This window comes from Ranitomeya imitator, chromosome 10, assembly GCF_032444005.1.
Source record: "Ranitomeya imitator isolate aRanImi1 chromosome 10, aRanImi1.pri, whole genome shotgun sequence".
Classification (NCBI taxonomy): Eukaryota; Metazoa; Chordata; class Amphibia; order Anura; family Dendrobatidae; genus Ranitomeya; species Ranitomeya imitator.
Window position 1 is genome coordinate 32,254,439 of NC_091291.1, and position 17,655 is coordinate 32,272,093.

Below are 17,655 nucleotides of genomic sequence, written 5' to 3' on the forward strand. Positions count from 1 at the left end.
CTATGATAGAAAGGTGTCAGACCATGCAGAGCATCGCACCTATGATAGAAAGGTGTCAGACCATGCAGAGCATCGCACCTATGATAGAAAGGTGTCAGACCATGCAGAGCATCGCACCTATGATAGAAAGGTGTCAGACCATGCAAAGCATCTCAGCTATAATGGAAACGTGTCAGACCATGGAGAGCATCACAGCTATGATAGATAGGTGTCAGACCATGCAGAGCATCACAGCTATGATAGAAAGGTGTCAGACCATGCAGAGCATCGCAGCTATGATAGATCACTGTCAGATTATTCAGGGCATCACAACTATGATAGAAAGGTGTCAGACCATGTAGAGAATCGCAGCTATGATAGATCAGTATCAGACCATGCAGAGCATCGCACCTATGATAGATAGGTGTCAGACCATGCAGAGCATCGCAGCTTGATGTGTGTGAGGCTGCCTAGCTGGGGGCTGATACAAGGAGGAGATCTGGTCTGACGAGTCACGTTTTTTTTAATCATGCGTATGGCCGGTGTGTCACTCATCTGAAGAGATGCACTATGAAGGCAAGCCGGCGGAGGCCGTGAGATGGTGCGACGTCCTGCTGGGAATCCTCAGGTCCTGGTATCACGTGGATGTGACACGTATCAGCTGCCTAATCATGGCAGCGCCTCTTACAGCAGGACAAGGCCCCCGCCACAGATGAGATCAAGATGATCACTTGTCTCTAAAGTCACCACATCTCATTTGGGAGTTTCCTGAGGCGGCTGGACACTGATTCAGGAAACGCTGGCTTTGGCTTTGTTCACACTGAGTTTTTGGAGGAGCGTTTATTTTCTTGAAAGGTTTTGTAAGAGTTTTTTTCTTTGAGGAAGGCACTTCAGGGATTACTCTTTTTTTCTGTTTTTTTTTTCTCTGTGTTTTTTAATCATGATCGTTTTTTTTCCTAAATCAATTTAGAATTTTTCACCATGTTTTTTATTTTTCACTTTTTTATTGATGTTTTTGGGACGTTATATTATGAATCAAATTCCAGGTTTTTTTTTTATTGTTGTTGTTCTGAGGCGGAAACACTGAGACACAATGTCCCGCTAAAAAATGAGCTTTTCCAGAGGTTTTCGCCTAAAAACCACTGTGTGAACACGGCCTTGTAGCAAGAGTTCTGCTTTTATTGTCGCCCTGCCCCCTGCCGGCGGGATGGTGCACTGCACACATGAGACGTCACTGTGTCTCCACAGAGCTGGCGACGGTTACATCGCTCCTCCCCCTTAGTGGGCGTGTAGAGGCGGAACGATTACGCCGCGGTTTGAGTTTCCACTTTCCAGCCGGAGCGGTATCATAGTTGCACCTCTCGTGTACCTGGCGGTTGTGTAGTGTGGAGAAGCGGCAGCATGGCAACCATGGCGGTAAGATGGAGGAGAGGGCCGTGTAACCATGGAGAGGGCCGGCATTCAGCAGGAGTCCGGCTCTGAGTGGTTTTTATTCTGTTGTATCCGCATATCTGTGTGTATGAAGCTGTGCGTAAGGCTGCTGGTACCGGCTCTGACTATCACTAGCATGGCATCCGTCTCTATGGAAGGGAAGATTCTAGTTTCTGTAAATGATGGGTGTCAGGGTCAGCTTGTCATGTCCATGAGCTGCAGCCTATACTCCAGAGCTGCACTCACAGGTCTGCTGGTAGTCAATGGCAACAGGTGACAAACACGCCGCCCCCCACCCAAACAGTTCTGGGGCCGGATAACTGTTACCCAAGATTACAATTGATCCTCTATGGGGCGAACTTACTGATCACAGAGGGTCCCACTGCTGGGGCCACTGATGATACCAAAACCAGCAGCACCCGGGATAGTAACTGATCACTGGGGGTCCGACTGCTGGGGCCACTAATGATACCAAAGACCAGCAGCACCCGGGATAGTAACTGATCACTGGGGGTCCGACTGCTGGGGGCACTGATGATACCAAAGACCAGCAGCACCCGGGATAGTAACTGATCACTGGGGGTCCGACTGCAGGGACCACTAATGATACCAAAACCAGCAGCACCCGGGAGAGTAACTGATCACTGGGGGTCCGACTGCAGGGACCACTAATGATACCAAAACCAGCAGCACCCGGGATAGTAACTGATCACTGGGGGTCCGACTGCAGGGGCCACTAATGATACCAAAACCAGCAGCACCCGGGAGAGTAACTGATCACTGGGGGTCCGACTGCAGGGACCACTAATGATACCAAAACCAGCAGCACCCGGGATAGTAACTGATCACTGGGGGTCCGACTGCAGGGGCCACTAATGATACCAAAGACCAGCAGCACCTGGGATAGTAACTGATCACTGGGGGTCCGACTGCAGGGGCCACTGATGATACCAAAACCAGCAGCACCCGGGAGAGTAACTGATCACTGGGGGTCCGACTGCAGGGACCACTGATGATACCAAAACCAGCAGCACCCGGGATAGTAACTGATCACTGGGGGTCCGACTGCTGGGGCCACTAATGATACCAAAAACCAGCAGCACCCAGGATAGTAACTGATCACTGGGGGTCCGACTGCAGGGGCCACTAATGATACCAAAAACCAGCAGCACCCAGGATAGTAACTGATCACTGGGGGTCCGACTGCTGGGGCCACTAATGATACCAAAAGCCAGCAGCACCCGGGATAGTAACTGATCACTGGGGGTCTGACCGCTGGGGCCACTAATGATGCCAAAAAAACAGCAGCACCTGCGATAATTGATTACTGGGGGTCCGACTGCAGGGAACACTGATGATACCAAAAACCAGCAGCACCCAGTATAGTAACTGATCACGGGGTCGGACTGCAGGGGCCACTAATGATAACAAAAGCCAGCAGCACCTGGAATAGTAACTGATCACTGGGGGTCCGACTGCTGGGGCCACTTATGATACCAAAAACCAGCAGCACCCAGGATAGTAACTGATCACTGGGGGTCCGACTGCTGGGGCCACTTATGATACCAAAAACCAGCAGCACCCAGGATAGTAACTGATCACTGGGGGTCTGACCACTGGGGCCACTAATGATACCAAAAACCAGCAGCACCCAGGATAGTAACTGATCACTGGGGGTCCGACTGCTGGGGCCACTTATGATACCAAAAACCAGCAGCACCCAGGATAGTAACTGATCACTGGGGGTCCGACTGCTGGGGCCACTTATGATACCAAAAACCAGCAGCACCCAGGATAGTAACTGATCACTGGGGGTCTGACCACTGGGGCCACTAATGATACCAAAACCAGCAGCACTTGGGATAGTAACTCTGATCCCATGATAGTAAGTTATCCTCTATCCATGGTGTAAGGAATAACCTGCTGATCACTGGGACCCCTTATTATCCTGAAAATAGGGCCCAGGATAGTCATTATAATCCCCAGTCAGTAAGTTGTCCCCTATCAATGGTGTAACTGATAACGGACTGATCACTGGCGCCCCTAGTGGTCTCGGGTCCCGGCCTCCTCTTGGATCGAGTGAAAGTGGGCACACTCCATTCATTGTCTGTGCAGAGGCTGGACTCTTTCTCATGCAGCCCCATATACACAATGATTGGAGCAGAGGTTCAGCTCTCTATTCTTAGCTGTTCTCTAGATCACTGATGGTCCCAGATCGCTGGTGGACCCACCCAGCAAGTTACCCCTATATTTGTAGAGGATGACTTACTTTCTTAGCAATGATCCTTGAAATGCTGCTCTCCATCTTAGTACATTAGCCGTTCATATATAGAGTACCAGCCCCGAGAGCCCGGCTCTTCACCACTGGAAGTCATCACCTATCCCGGAGTGATAACTAGTTAAAGGGGTGCACAATTTTGTTTTGTAATATGTCTGTAGACACAGTTAGTATCTTTCTGTGAAGCCTCATTGATATCGATATCTAGTTTTAAGTCTGCTGGATAGCCATCAGTCATAACGCAGATGTCCCCGTACAATGTTAGATTTATGTTAATGTTGTCATTGTCCTTCTTTCACAGACGACCACCAAGGTGCCAGAAGTCCGAGATGTCACCAGGATTGAGAGAATCGGTACTTGCTTAGCACGTGTTATTTCCTGCATATTCATGAACTGGGGGACGTTATTGTAATGTGACTCGTGTGTAGGAGACATGGTCCTGGTGCCATAATGTAATTAGTTGTGTCCTCGGTAACATGATAACAACCAACACACAGTATCCATAGAATCAAGGGTCGTCCCTGTCAGTTCCCAAACTGTCCCAGGCTACCAGTGTTCACATGACGTGTGAAGATCATTAGAAAATATGGTAGCTGACCAGTGTGGGAGCTGGCGCTGGCTGATGTGGGGGCTGGCGGTGGCTGCTCAGTGGGGGGCGCAGAGTGTGAGCGCCCCAATGGTCCGATATTGATGACCTAGGTCATCAATATAAAAGCACCGAAGCAGCCTTTTAAAAAATCAATAAATAGTAATGTGCTATAACTGTCACATCCTTACAATGTATTAGTAATTAAAAAAAAAAAAATAAAAGTGGAATTAAAAAAAACAACTGTTACTCACCCTTCACCGCTGAGTTTCCACTGCTGCTCCTGTTGTCTTTTATCTGCAGCGCTGCAGCCAATCGGTGAGCTCAGTGTCCCTGAGCGTTCATGCCATTGACTCTGGCAGAGCCGCTGAACTCAGTTTCTGGCTGCGGTGCTGTCGATGTGACGTCATCACTGCCATCTATAACACAGATACTGGGAGCAGCAGTGGAGACTCTGCATTGGACCCAGGAAGGGTGAGTAAGGCACATGGTTGTTCTGTTGCTTCTACATAAACTGCAGACAGGTTTTTGGAAGACTTTTTAAGCAGCAAATAAAAAACTGAGGAGCCACAGCCTCTTATTTTAGCAGTCGACCCTTTATAGTTATGACATACAGTATCGTCAGTGTTCGATTAGAGTGGAACGAAGGTTTATATCCATTGTGCTGCACTGTGCTGGGGCCAAATACTTTGTATCCATATATGGGGGCATTAAATGGGGGAATTTCTGGTGATTCAATAGGGGACGTCTTCCAGGAAACGGCATTGATTTTGCATACTATATGCAGTATAATATATTTCATGGTATTTGTGCACAAAAGTGAAAATTTAGTGTACGATAAGGTTATAGTTTCTAATTCTTCTCTAATTCTAGGTGCTCATTCCCACATCCGAGGGCTGGGACTGGATGATGCTCTTGAGCCCCGACAGGTAAAGTCTACATTATATCGAGTGAATGGAAATATTGCAGTGGTCCGTGAGCTGTAAGACTTCATTAATGTGATTATTACTGTCCCTAGGTAGAAGTACATGGGTTCCTTTCTATACATCTCTATACATACAATACACTGGAATTAGTGCGACTTGATTAACTGGTTCCAACCCATCGGCCACGTCCGTAATCCGTGGCCGTCAAATGGGAGCCCGGAAAACCGACTCTTCTTGACTGTATCTTCAACTCCTATTTTGATTAGTTGGCTTGATCGTTGCAACCGTGACGGCAAATAAAAAATAAATAAATAAAGCAGATGTCATCCGGTAAGAGGCGGTTCTCAATGTTCCCGTCCAGCGGCCACAGATCACCGGTGGACGATAGGTGGGGGGCTGCTAGTCAGTTCACAAGAACTCTACTATTTACATGATTGAGACGATGCAGCAACTGATATCCATGAATGAAATAATAAAGAGCTTTCCGTCCAGTAATCCTCCGTTTTGGCGGGGTACTGGATGGGGTTCTCCTAAACGCACACCGGCACTTCCATCACCGTGCCGTAACTAATTACACCTAGCCATCCTTCAGCACACGTTATAAATTATGCGAGGAAGCACAACTTGCGTCTCCCACCATAAAGGCTCGTCACAACTTTTATTCTGGAAGCATATGTCAATTATATATTGTGCACAAGCTCTTTAAATGTTGAGAAAATAACAAATATCATGGCTTCTTTTTCCGATTTGTCCATATTTCTGACTCTACAGGTATCGCAGGGCATGGTCGGACAGCTTGCGGCTCGCCGAGCAGCTGGGGTTATTTTAGAAATGATCAAAGAGGGGAAGATTGCGGGACGTGCAGTGTTAATAGCCGGACAGCCCGGAACAGGGAAGACTGCTATTGCCATGGGTAAGACATTAATTTATTAGAATGTTGCAATTAATAAATAAATTAGTAAATGAATGTACAGAACCGCTATTGGTATATCAGATCATGAAAGTATTTCATGATTTCTGTTTGTTTATGGCCTTGATCTCCATAGCCGCCATTAGATCTACCTCGGACAGTTATTGTCTGGTTGTATGAAGTCTGGCTTTTATTGACTCCCTTATCTTACACAGGTATGGCTCAGGCTCTGGGCTCGGATACACCATTTACTGCCATTGCCGGCAGTGAGATCTTCTCTCTGGAAATGAGCAAAACCGAGGCTCTGACTCAGGCTTTCCGCCGCTCTATCGGAGTCCGAATCAAGTAAGTGGATCAATAAGTCTCCTCTTGTGCCGGAGAAGCCAAACTATAACATATTAGAGATTACAAAGCTTTGGTTTAGAGCCTTAAAGGTTTTTTTCTGGGTTTGGAAACCATTGTCTTCCCTGGCTGCAGAATAAAAATTGTGCTTAATTTGCCTTCTCCAGGAACCACTGTGAGTCTTCTCCCAGTGTTTGGCTGCAGTGCTGTCAGCGCTACAATCAGTGAGCTCAGAGAGTTAAGGTACCTTCACACTGAGCAAGGTCGCTAGCGAGATCGCTGCTGAGTCACAAGTTTTGTGACGCAACAGCGACCTCAGTAGCGATCTCGCTATGTTAGACACGTAGCAGCGACCAGGCCCCTGCTGTGAGATCGCTGGTCGTGTCGGAATGGCCTGGACCTTTTTTTGATCGTTGAGGTCCCGCTGGGTAGCACACATCGCTGTGTTTGACACCTTACCAACGACCTCATTGACGACTCAGACACCGACACATAGGCGTGCATTTGCGTTGCCTTTTCCGCACCCCTCCGCTCCGATTGGTGGTCGCTACTGCGTTCTGATTGGCGGTCATGCCTTCAATAGAAGGCGATATAGTAGCGCTTCCATCCTTTGTTCCTGACCGCGTGGTGGTTTGCAGATCGTTGTAGAGTTCTCCGGCCTGCGACTCCTCTTCGATTTATCTATTCTTTAACGGTTCTTCTGACACCTATATTTTGTGCACGGTAGGTATCGTTTGGGGTCTCAAATGCATTTTCATTTTTCCTTAATTTATTTGGCAAGGCCGCCACCAATCAGAACGCAGTAGCGACCACCAATCGGAACTGAATGGGCGCGGAAAAGGCAACGCAAATGCACGCCTGTGTGACTACAACGTCCCTCATCGAGGTCTGAATTGTCATAATAGCTGCCATGTGACAGGGTCACCACGACCAACGACATCGTTGTACAGGTCGCTACAGGTCGCCGCATCGCTGCTGCGTCGTTGGGAAGATCGCACTGTTTGACATCTCACCAGCGACCACATAGCGACGCAGCAACGATCCCTGACAGGTCGTATCGTTGTCGGGATCGCTTTAGCGTCGCTAAGTGTGACGGGGCCCTTAATGGCACGGGCCGCTGAGGTTCCTGATTGGCTGCCAACATGACGCCAGTGCTGTATTTACTGGGAGCAGCGATGAAAACTCAGCACTGGACCTGGGGAGAGGGTGTAAAGCGGAGTTTTTTTTTTTTTTATGCAATTTGCAGCTGGGGGAGACATGGGCTTTCTGATACCAGGGAACACCTTTAAGTATTTCTTGTCGGTGCTTATTGCAATATTGAATATTTGATGCTTTATCCAGGGAGGAAACAGAAATAATTGAAGGAGAAGTTGTAGAGGTGCAGATTGACAGACCAGCTACAGGAACAGTGAGTTATTACTATCTATCTATCTATCTATCTATCTATCTATCTATCTATCTATCTATCTATCTATCTATCTATCTATCTATCTATCTATCTATCTATCTATCTATCTATCTCCTTCGCCTCATTGGGGGACACAGACCGTGGGTGTATGCTGCTGCCACTAGGAGGCTGACACTAAGTGATACAAGAAAGTTATATATAATCCCCGTGTTTCACGTTTTATGTGAAATCGCTCCCCACATTGTATAAAGTCTGGAGTGTTGTAATCCGGATTTGGTTGCGGTGGGACGGAGTACTCCGGCAATGGTTAGATGAGGAAACTCCATTCTGTGTGCACTACTCACAATTCAATGTTCGTTGTGCCCCCAACCTTGTAAAATCATATACCAAATACATGATGATATTACAGCCTCTACGTGCCGCCCGCTCTGAGCATTTATTTAGACCTTATCTCTTCATTAAGGGCGCCAAAGTAGGTAAACTGACCTTGAAAACAACAGAGATGGAAACCATTTATGATCTGGGCACCAAGATGATCGAATCCCTGACAAAGGAAAAGGTCCAGTCTGGGTAAGATGAAAATCTATTCAAACAAGGAAAAGTTAAGTGTTCGAGTCGTCCAGGTTTAGGTTTTATAAATTGCCCCGAATAGTCATGAATTTTATTGCCGTTTTTCTAATGTAAAACTGCTTGAAATGTCGCCAAATATTTGAGTAACTTGTATTTGCTTCTTTGCGGTTTTCACCTGTTCCAGCCTAGAGGGGCCTGGAAGAGCATTGCAGACAAATTCATTATAATGAAGCCCCCGAAAAGTTATGTAAATTCTGACACTTCTTGCGGCGCAGGACGGCAGCTGAATATTGCACTAAGTTTATTAAGAAGCGCTTACTTCCTAATGAATTTCGCACATTTTGCTAAAAAATGCGAGGCCTTGATCTATCAGGTCTTATACTTTGTGTTTTTTTTTTTTGTGTACAGTCTGTGATCAGAAATGTATGTATGGGTCTGTACTTTTCATTTTGTTTTCTTTTTTAGGGATGTCATAACCATTGACAAAGCAACAGGCAAGATTACAAAATTGGGCCGTGCCTTCACGAGGGCCAGGGACTATGATGCCATGGGATCTCAGGTACAACCTCGCAATGGTCGGATTATTTTGTCTCCCATAAAAACCCTTTAACTTGATGGGTTCTGCGCCATGGACCCTCATTGTTATAAAGGTTCCTTAAAGGGGTTGTCCTCTTTCTGGAAAGTGACCCCAAAACTTTGTGAAATACCTAAAATAACTAACTCGGGGCTGGTGGTGGGGAGTTACACACACATTCCCAGGGTCCACTGCCATCATCCCTGTGTTTTGGCGGCAGCGGTGCTGTCACATCAGCAGCGTACCTTACCGCTGTAGCCTTGCACTGAGCTCAGTGCCACATGGCATCGACTGTGGGAAAACAATAAGGTGGGAAGGTGCACATAAATGCTTGGCCTCACGTGCCTGTGCTTGGTTTGAACAGTCATTGTGCCCCTTTAAATAAACCTCAGCAATCGGAGCTGAGCTACAGTCTCTGCACTTACAGGAAGATGTCGGCTGTGTAACATGGCTACCATCAGCTAATGTGTCATATACACGTTGCGAATGGGTTAGTGATACGCTGATGAAAAAGTGTGGGAGACGGAGCGCAGCAACCAGTGTCCAGTTCTCCAGCAGCCCCACCATAGATGAAATGAAGCACTGCACAGTCCCCCATTGACAGCAGTTGCCGATGTATCACACACGACGCATCCTCCAGAGAAAGAAGCTGTATGAAGCTCCTGTATCCGCTCTGGTTAATTGTTCTGAACCCGGTATCTTCCTCTTACAGCCTTATAGGGTCTTCAGAAATATTTTCTCCATTCTTCTACCTCCCGCAGACCAAATTTGTACAGTGTCCCGATGGCGAGCTCCAAAAACGCAAAGAAGTGGTGCATACGGTGTCATTGCACGAAATCGATGTGATAAACAGCAGAACGCAGGGATTCCTCGCTCTCTTCTCAGGTATGTCTATGGAGATCAAGTGCAAAATGTGGTAATGCTTTCCCCATTCCCTGCAGTGGTATATTGGGCATATACTGTGCTTACATCTGGATAGCCTTTTTCTAACAAGGAAGACTCCTATCTAGACAAGCTCCCAATCATGAAGGCCACCTCTGTAGTTAGCTGCTGGAAAGCCATGATGATTGGTTCCATGGCTATAGCCCATCTAGACATCCCGTCCCTCAGCTACGAGGCCACTCTTTTCCTCATTATACTAATCCACACCTTGTGTCCCTTTTTTACTCATAAGTGACATCGTCTGGGCCTTCAATCAGACATGTACATTTGGAGCATTGCTAATGGAAGACTTCATCATATGCCACCATATAAACATGGGCTAATAATTGGCACTATGGTAGAAACATATAAATGCCTACGACACAGTAATGCAGTCTTTGCCGGACACTTCAGCATTGATGAGTGTATCCGATTTTTTTCGATTACACTTTTTGTTTTTCTCTATGGGAAAATAACATAAAACTGATAAAGATCAAAGGGGCTTCTGTTTGACCTCTGTCCGGTAAATGGAGCCCTATGGATTATATGCCAAACTTGGGCTTCGAATGTCATATGTATAGCGCCTGACTGCACTCAGTAAATCCATGCCGTAGCAGTCACCTATGACTTGAGATTACAGACATTTTATACCTGGGTGAGGAAAGAAATGGAGCACCAGATCACATAATGTGACAACTGTATAAAATGTGATTTAAAGGGGGTTTTTGGTTTCAGAAATCCCGCCCACTGTGTATTTAAAAAATAAACGCACGTTTCTCCTCCTCCCCTGGTCCAATGCTAAGTCTCCGCCACTGCTCCCGATGTCTGTTATCTTCATGTAGACAGCGACTTCAATGTCTGAGAACTATTGAGCTTGCTGATTATTATTTATCAGCAAGCTCAATATCTCTGAGACATTGAAGTTCCTGTCTACATGAAGATAACAGACATCGGGAGCAGCGGCTGAGACACTGCACCAGACCAACGGAAGGGGAGAAAAGCTCAGATGGCCGGGGGACTAGGTGTTTTCTAAAAAGTTTTCTAAAAGTCTTAGACCCCTTTAAAAGTAGCATTAGTCCAAAAAAATGTTCTACAGATGTTAGAACCAAACAAACCTTAACCCTAACTTTTTTTTTTTTTTTTTTTTTTTTTAATGAACAGGTGATACAGGAGAAATCAAATCTGAGGTCCGAGAGCAAATTAATGCAAAGGTGGCTGAATGGCGAGAGGAAGGAAAAGCAGAGATAATCCCAGGGGTGAGGGGACATTGAATCTATTCTGACACCTTATATTTGGGACTGGGGAGCTGCAAGGTCCTCATACATTTTCTTCGCTGTCCTTCGGCAGGTGCTGTTCATTGACGAAGTTCACATGTTGGACATTGAGTGTTTTTCCTTCTTGAATCGGGCTTTGGAAAGTGACATGGCTCCAGTTCTTATTATGGCCACAAATAGGGGAATCACCAGGTAAGTATATGGGAATGTCTGCGTTTTCCAGGAGCCATTTTAAAGGGGTTGTCCAGGCTTGAGACAAAGGTCCGTAGTCGCTGTGTGTGATGTCAGGATTCCCCGCTATTGCCGGTGCGAGAACGCATAAATGGCATTTAATGCTGCAGATTTCCTAACGGTTGTTTTCTCCATCAGGATTCGTGGCACAAATTACCAGAGTCCCCACGGCATCCCTATTGATTTATTGGACCGGTTACTGATCATCTCCACTTCACCATATAACGATAAGGAAACAAAACAGATCCTGAAGATCAGGTGAGTTTGATTCTGCAGTAGCTGGGGCTGTGAATCGATCAGACCCAAAACTAACGTCATCTATGCCTGTGCTTCTTAAGTCCGTGTCTGTGTTATAGAAATCCGAATGAGCCACAAGGGCAGGGGTCTTGACGTTCACTTGCAGCTCACTCCGGCTTCTCCCTTTTTCTTCCCACTGCCGGCTTTCTGCAAGGACTGACGGGTTATTCTTCCCTGTAACCTGCTCCCTCGCTTTAATTATTCCCCGGGCACCACATTCGCAGATCTATAGTCTGGCGTCATCAGGACCTTACTGCGGATGCACTACCTCCAGGAATGACGGCACTTGCACATGATCTCGGACTAGGGAGCATGTCACAGAGAAGAATGACCTGGCTGTCAGTGACGGGAGGCCGGCAGCAGGAGGGGAAGGAAGGAGAGAAGCCGTTGTAATGATAAATGCTCTCTTTCAGGTGTGAAGAGGAGGATGTGGACATGAGTGAAGACGCTTACTCAGTGCTGACAAGGATCGGCCTGGAGACCTCTCTGAGATACTCCATACAGCTCATCACTGCGGCCAGCCTGGTCTGCAGGAAGAGGAAGGTGAGGCAGAAGATGCAGCAGACACTTGGGTCCAATTTGTCAAACCATTTTCTTCTGGCTTAAAACTGAAAAGTCTCTAAAGTTTTGTACAATTGGTAGTTGCGCCAAAACTTTGCACTTTTTTTTTTGTGTTTTTAAGCCAGTCTCCGCCAGCAGTGGGCATGGATGAATATAAATGAGAACATTGATCATAATTGTGACAAATGTACTCCACCACCTAACTACATTTCTAGCGGTGGAGCATGTCACTTGAAGATGCTCCAAATTTATTGAGGAATGCACCCCTTTATGAATTTGGCTCATCTTGATGAATTGGGGTGCCTTGTATGAAAGTATCACCTAGTGAACTATGGTCGCTGACGTAATCAATTACATTACCATGAACGCTGGATACAGTAGGAGAGAATTGGAGCCGACATCTCAGGAGTGTGATGTGTGGACTGTTTTTGGCATACGGCGGTCAGTAACTGGATGGCGGTTCTTTTTCAGGGTAATGACGTGCAGGTGGACGACATAAAGCGAGTTTATTCACTGTTCCTTGATGAATCTCGATCCACACAATACATGAAGGAATATCAGGACGCCTTCATGTTCAATGAAATGAGTACGTGTTTTATATAGTTTTTGGATTCATTTAGTGGGAAACGGCTTCCAGTTCCTACATGATTTTTCTTGGTATATTTTGCTCTTGTTGGGTTCAGTTTTTTGACAATTGATATCTGTAATGTTTGTTTTTTTTGTCTTTCATTTGTACAGAAGGAGACACCATGGACACATCTTGATGACTGATCTAGGTGAACGTGCTTGTTGTTGTTGCCCCTCCCCACTTTCATTTTGTCTCCACTCTTGTTACTTGCCTTAATTTCCATTCCTTGTCTTTTTTTATTAAAACAAAAAGAGAAATCAAGTTTCTGTTTTTTATTATTATACAATTTATCAGGAACTAAAGTAGACTGGCATCTTCCAGATGAAATAAATGCATGGGCGCAGGTCGCTGTGACTGCATACGCATTGCACGGGTGCAGGTCGCTGTTACTGCATACGCATTTCATAGCCTTGTGAGCGCACATTAGAGATCACTAATTAGAAAAATTAAACCCAACTCAAAGCTTTGACCAATTGGCCAAAAAATATTTTACTGCTGAGGACATGGATGAACTCCTGACAGCAGTAAGACATACAATGGAAGTCGAGGAAGAAGAGACAATGTGAACAGTCCAAGATCAAATGTTTGGAGGAGTGAAAAAAAGAAAAATTTTTTATTTCTGGTTCATGACAATATCCAGAGTTTGATTATAGATTAATAGGAGTTCCCAGAAAAGCATTTGTGTATTGAGGGCGTAATAAAAGGAATATTTCCGTTAGAAGAAGAGATGGCTATGACTTGGTCTGAAATTCCCAAGATTGATATCCAGGCTTCTAAAGTGGCTAGATAAAAAAAAAACCTCTTCTATTTGAGGATTCTTCACAACTTAAAGACCCAATGAATCGGAAGATGAATAGCCTTTTGGGGAAAACGTGGGAAGCGTCAATGGCCTACCTCCACATACCCATCTTTCTGAACCACCAAATATTCCTCTGATTCACAATCCAACATTCCCACTTTTAGTTTACCACTCTGCCAATCGGACTGACCACTGCACCCAAGAGTTTCACAAAGCTCATGGCTGCAGTTATCGCCATCCTGTTTGCCAGGGGGATAAGTCTTCTTTTACTCTTCGTCACGACAGCACCCCACATGAGAGAGAGGGATCCGCCCATAGGAACAGGAAACCTACAGAATAAAAGGAGGCGGTCCCCTCTCCTCCTCAGTTTAGGTTTCCTGTTCCTATGGGAATCCCAGGACGTACCTACAGAAGATCCCTGGGCCATGCACCCGCCTGCGTCGGTCTCTGTAAGGAACGGCAGGGGCTGCGGTTCCAGTAGCAGCGGCGGGGGAGCCACTGTGTACAGCCTCCCCCCTCGTCTGATCGATAGCCATGGTCCGGGTCCGGTCACCGCTGGTCCGCCCGGCTCCATGAGGGCGCGCGCGCTCAAGCGGCCGGCTAAATAAAGCAGCCGCCGCATGGAGGAATGAGCGGCGCGTCTGACCCGGAAGTCGCTGGAGCACTTCCGGGTTCGGGCCGGGGAGGCAGGAGATTTGGCGCCATATTTAAAAAGCTACAGCGCTACTGTCGGCCGGTGTGTGGATGTGAGTATGGCTTCACCGGCCGACGAAACGCACCTTGTGGTACCAGAGCGCTCTCCTAGTAAGGAGAAAAGCGCCAGGAGCAGCATTAAAGAGGGTGGTCGTCAGCAGCGATCTTCCACTAGGCAAAAAGATCCCTCAAAGAATCCGCCTCCAGATCCGGTACCTGTCAGCTTCTCTGGGTGAGTGTAAAGACTTCTCTACCTATATGCTGATGTATGTTCCTCCTATGTCCCCTTCCTTCAGTCCAGGAAAAAAGCGCACAAGTCCAAGCACAAACAATGTGCTTTATGTATACAGCCCCTTCCAGACTCCTATATGAAGAGGTTATGCTCAGATTGCATCATACTGACCTTACGTCAAGAAAACATTATGACTCCATCTGACGTTAGAGCCATGATTCGAGAAGAGATGCAGGGACTGTCACAGGCTAGTATCCCTAGTTCCCACCAACCTAGCAGATCCCCATCTCCGGAAAACCCAGAATCAGAGGAGGTGCATAAGTCCTCAGATGAGTCGGAAACTCGGCCGAGTTCATCCGAAGATGAGGGGGGGCTGTGTCTGCCTAACAGCAGCGTGGACAACCTGGTGAAAGCAGTCAGAAACACGATGGGGTGCCCTGATGAGAAAGGGAAAAAATCAGCTCAGGACATCATGTTCGCGGGGTTAGGACAAAGGAAGCGCAGATCCTTTCCCGTTGTCGCAACTGTTAAAGAATTAATTAAAAAAGAGTGGGACAAACAGAGCGCCAGAGGTTTTCTACCATCTTCCTCTAAAAGGCGATATCCCTTTAGCGACGAGGAGCTGAATACTTGGTCGAAAGTGCCAAAAGTGGACGCAGCCGTAGCCTCAACCTCAAAACAGTCAGTCTTGCCTGTAGAGGATTCAGGGATGCTAACGGATCCGTTGGACCGTAAAGCAGAGGCCCTGCTTAAAAAATCTTGGGAGGCCAATACAGGGGCATTCCGACCAGCCATCTCTGCTACCTGTACGGCGAGATCTCTGCTGGTTTGGATGGAACAACTGGAGGAGCAGATCAGAGGTAGAACTGCAAGAGACTCCATTCTACCAAAGATCCCTCTGATGAAGGAGGCTGTAGCATTCCTGGCAGACGCCTCAGTAGATTCGCTACGCCTAGCAGCCAGGTCAGCCGGCTTAACAAACACAGCCCGGCGAGCACTCTGGTTGAAGAACTGGAAAGGGGACGCACAGGCAAAGGCAAAGCTTTGTGCGCTACCCTGCCAGGGTGAGTTCCTTTTCGGGAAGACTCTGGATGAGATCTTAAAGAAAGCAGGAGAACGGAAGAAAGGTTTTCCTAATCAGTATCTTCCGTCTTAGAGGAGAGCATTCAGAAGACGACCCTTTTCCCGGAGGCCGTTTGAGCAAAGGGATCGCTGGGAGGCGAAAGACCCTAAGCAAAAAGGAGCCCTGTTTACCGGATCTTACAACTCAAAACGTGGCAAGTACCGCTAACCTGGAAGTAGGCGGTAGATTAAAATTTTTTCTATCCAAGTGGGAACATATAACATCCAGCCGTTGGATATTGGACATTATAAGAGATGGCCTTAAATTAGAATTTTTTAGAATCCCTTGGGATTCTTTTATAATAACATCTCCAAAGGGACAAGAACAACAGGAGGCTCTAGAGTCCGAGATTATTTCTCTCCTATCTAAAAAAGTGTTGGTAGAGGTTCCCCAAGATCAAAGAGGAAGGGGATTTTACTCCCCTTTGTTTTTGATCAAAAAACCAGATGGTTCATTCAGAACCATCATTAATCTCAAGAAATTAAATTCCTTTCTATATAATCGAACTTTTAAAATGGAGTCTATTAGTTCTGCCATCAAGCTCTTGTTTCCTAGGTGTGTCATGGCCGGAATCGACCTAAAAGATGCCTATTATCATCTTCCCATACATGCCGAACATCAGCAGTACCTAAGGGTAGCAGTCATCCTGGCAGGACAGGTTCGTCACTTTCAATATGTAGCAATGCCCTTTGGGCTTTCTATGGCTCCCCGCATCTTTACAAAGGTGATCCTGGAAGTGATGGCTCACTTACGCCAGCAGAACACTCTCATAATACCCTACCTGGATGATTTTCTTGTTATCGGAAATTCCATATCCCAATGTCAAATGCGGTTATCTAATGCGATCTCATCCTTGCAGGATCTAGGTTGGATCGTGAATTACGAAAAATCCAGGTTGAATCCAGACACCATCCAGATATTTCTGGGAATTCAACTAGATTCAGTAAGTCAGAGGAGTTTTCTGCCACAGTCAAAGAGAATAATTATTCAATCAAAGGTGTCAGAGGCAATATCAAAGCCCTGTATGACCCTGAGGAAGGCCATGTCCTTACTTGGATCACTGTCCTCATGTATACCAGCCGTGCTGTGGGCTCAATATCATATCCGTCAATTGCAGTATGAAATATTATCCATTCAAAAGGAAGTACGAAATTTAGAGAGTAAAATCACTCTTTCCAGTGACGTAATTGAATCCCTAAGCTGGTGGTTAGACATGGATCACCTTTCAGGGGGTGTACCATGGATGATAAATCCCTCCAAAACAATTATCACTGACGCCAGCCCTGTGGGTTGGGGCGCACATATGGAAGATAATCTGATCCAAGACACCTGGAATCAGGCGGAGCTGGTGTATTCTTCAAATTGGAAAGAGTTAAAAGCAGTAGAATATGCCCTAAGTCATTTTCTTCCACAGGTTCAGGGAATGCACGTGAGAGTTCTGTCAGACAATTCCACCGCAGTGGCGTACATAAACCGTCAGGGAGGTACGCGATCAGGAACCCTGATGAACGTAGCAGCAAACATCCTCCAGTTGGCAGAGTTTCATCTTCCATCCTTAACAGCCCTGCACATCAAAGGGGCAGAAAACACCAAGGCGGACTACCTCAGCCGAAACAGGCTACGACAAGGGGAATGGTCGTTAAACAAGGACATATTCAACATGATAACAAAAGCATGGGGCGTACCCCAAATAGATCTGTTCGCCACAAGAGACAACAGACAGGTAAAGAGATTTGCTTCCCTGAACCTCATGGATCACCCAGACATGTTGGACTCCCTTCACCATCCTTGGAGCTTCAGGCTAGCGTACGCCTTCCCTCCAATGTCTCTGATACCTCTAGTGATCAGGAAGATCAGGAGGGACCAAGCCAGAGTAATCCTGATTGCTCCCT

General features: G+C 46.5%; 1 protein-coding gene across 1 annotated transcript; it reads left to right on the forward strand.

The window, feature by feature from the left end:
• Positions 1–1,267: 1,267 nt before the first annotated feature.
• Positions 1,268–13,177, forward strand: RUVBL2 (RuvB like AAA ATPase 2). The gene is made up of 15 exons (XM_069743079.1): positions 1,268–1,395; positions 3,990–4,041; positions 5,148–5,203; positions 5,972–6,113; positions 6,326–6,455; positions 7,794–7,860; positions 8,324–8,430; positions 8,896–8,989; positions 9,766–9,889; positions 11,087–11,181; positions 11,273–11,391; positions 11,569–11,688; positions 12,141–12,270; positions 12,760–12,874; positions 13,027–13,177. The coding sequence occupies exons 1-15, from the start codon at positions 1,381–1,383 to the stop codon at positions 13,050–13,052; spliced, it is 1,392 nt and encodes a 463-aa protein (XP_069599180.1). The 5' UTR covers positions 1,268–1,380; the 3' UTR covers positions 13,053–13,177.
• Positions 13,178–17,655: the final 4,478 nt, after the last annotated feature.

Excerpts from the sequence above, each read along its gene's own strand:
- RUVBL2 (XM_069743079.1), top strand. Across the intron at positions 6,456-7,793 it reads TCTATCGGAGTCCGAATCAA|GGAGGAAACAGAAATAATTG; the intron begins GTAAGTGGATCA and ends TGCTTTATCCAG. Across the intron at positions 11,182-11,272 it reads AAGCAGAGATAATCCCAGGG|GTGCTGTTCATTGACGAAGT; the intron begins GTGAGGGGACAT and ends GTCCTTCGGCAG.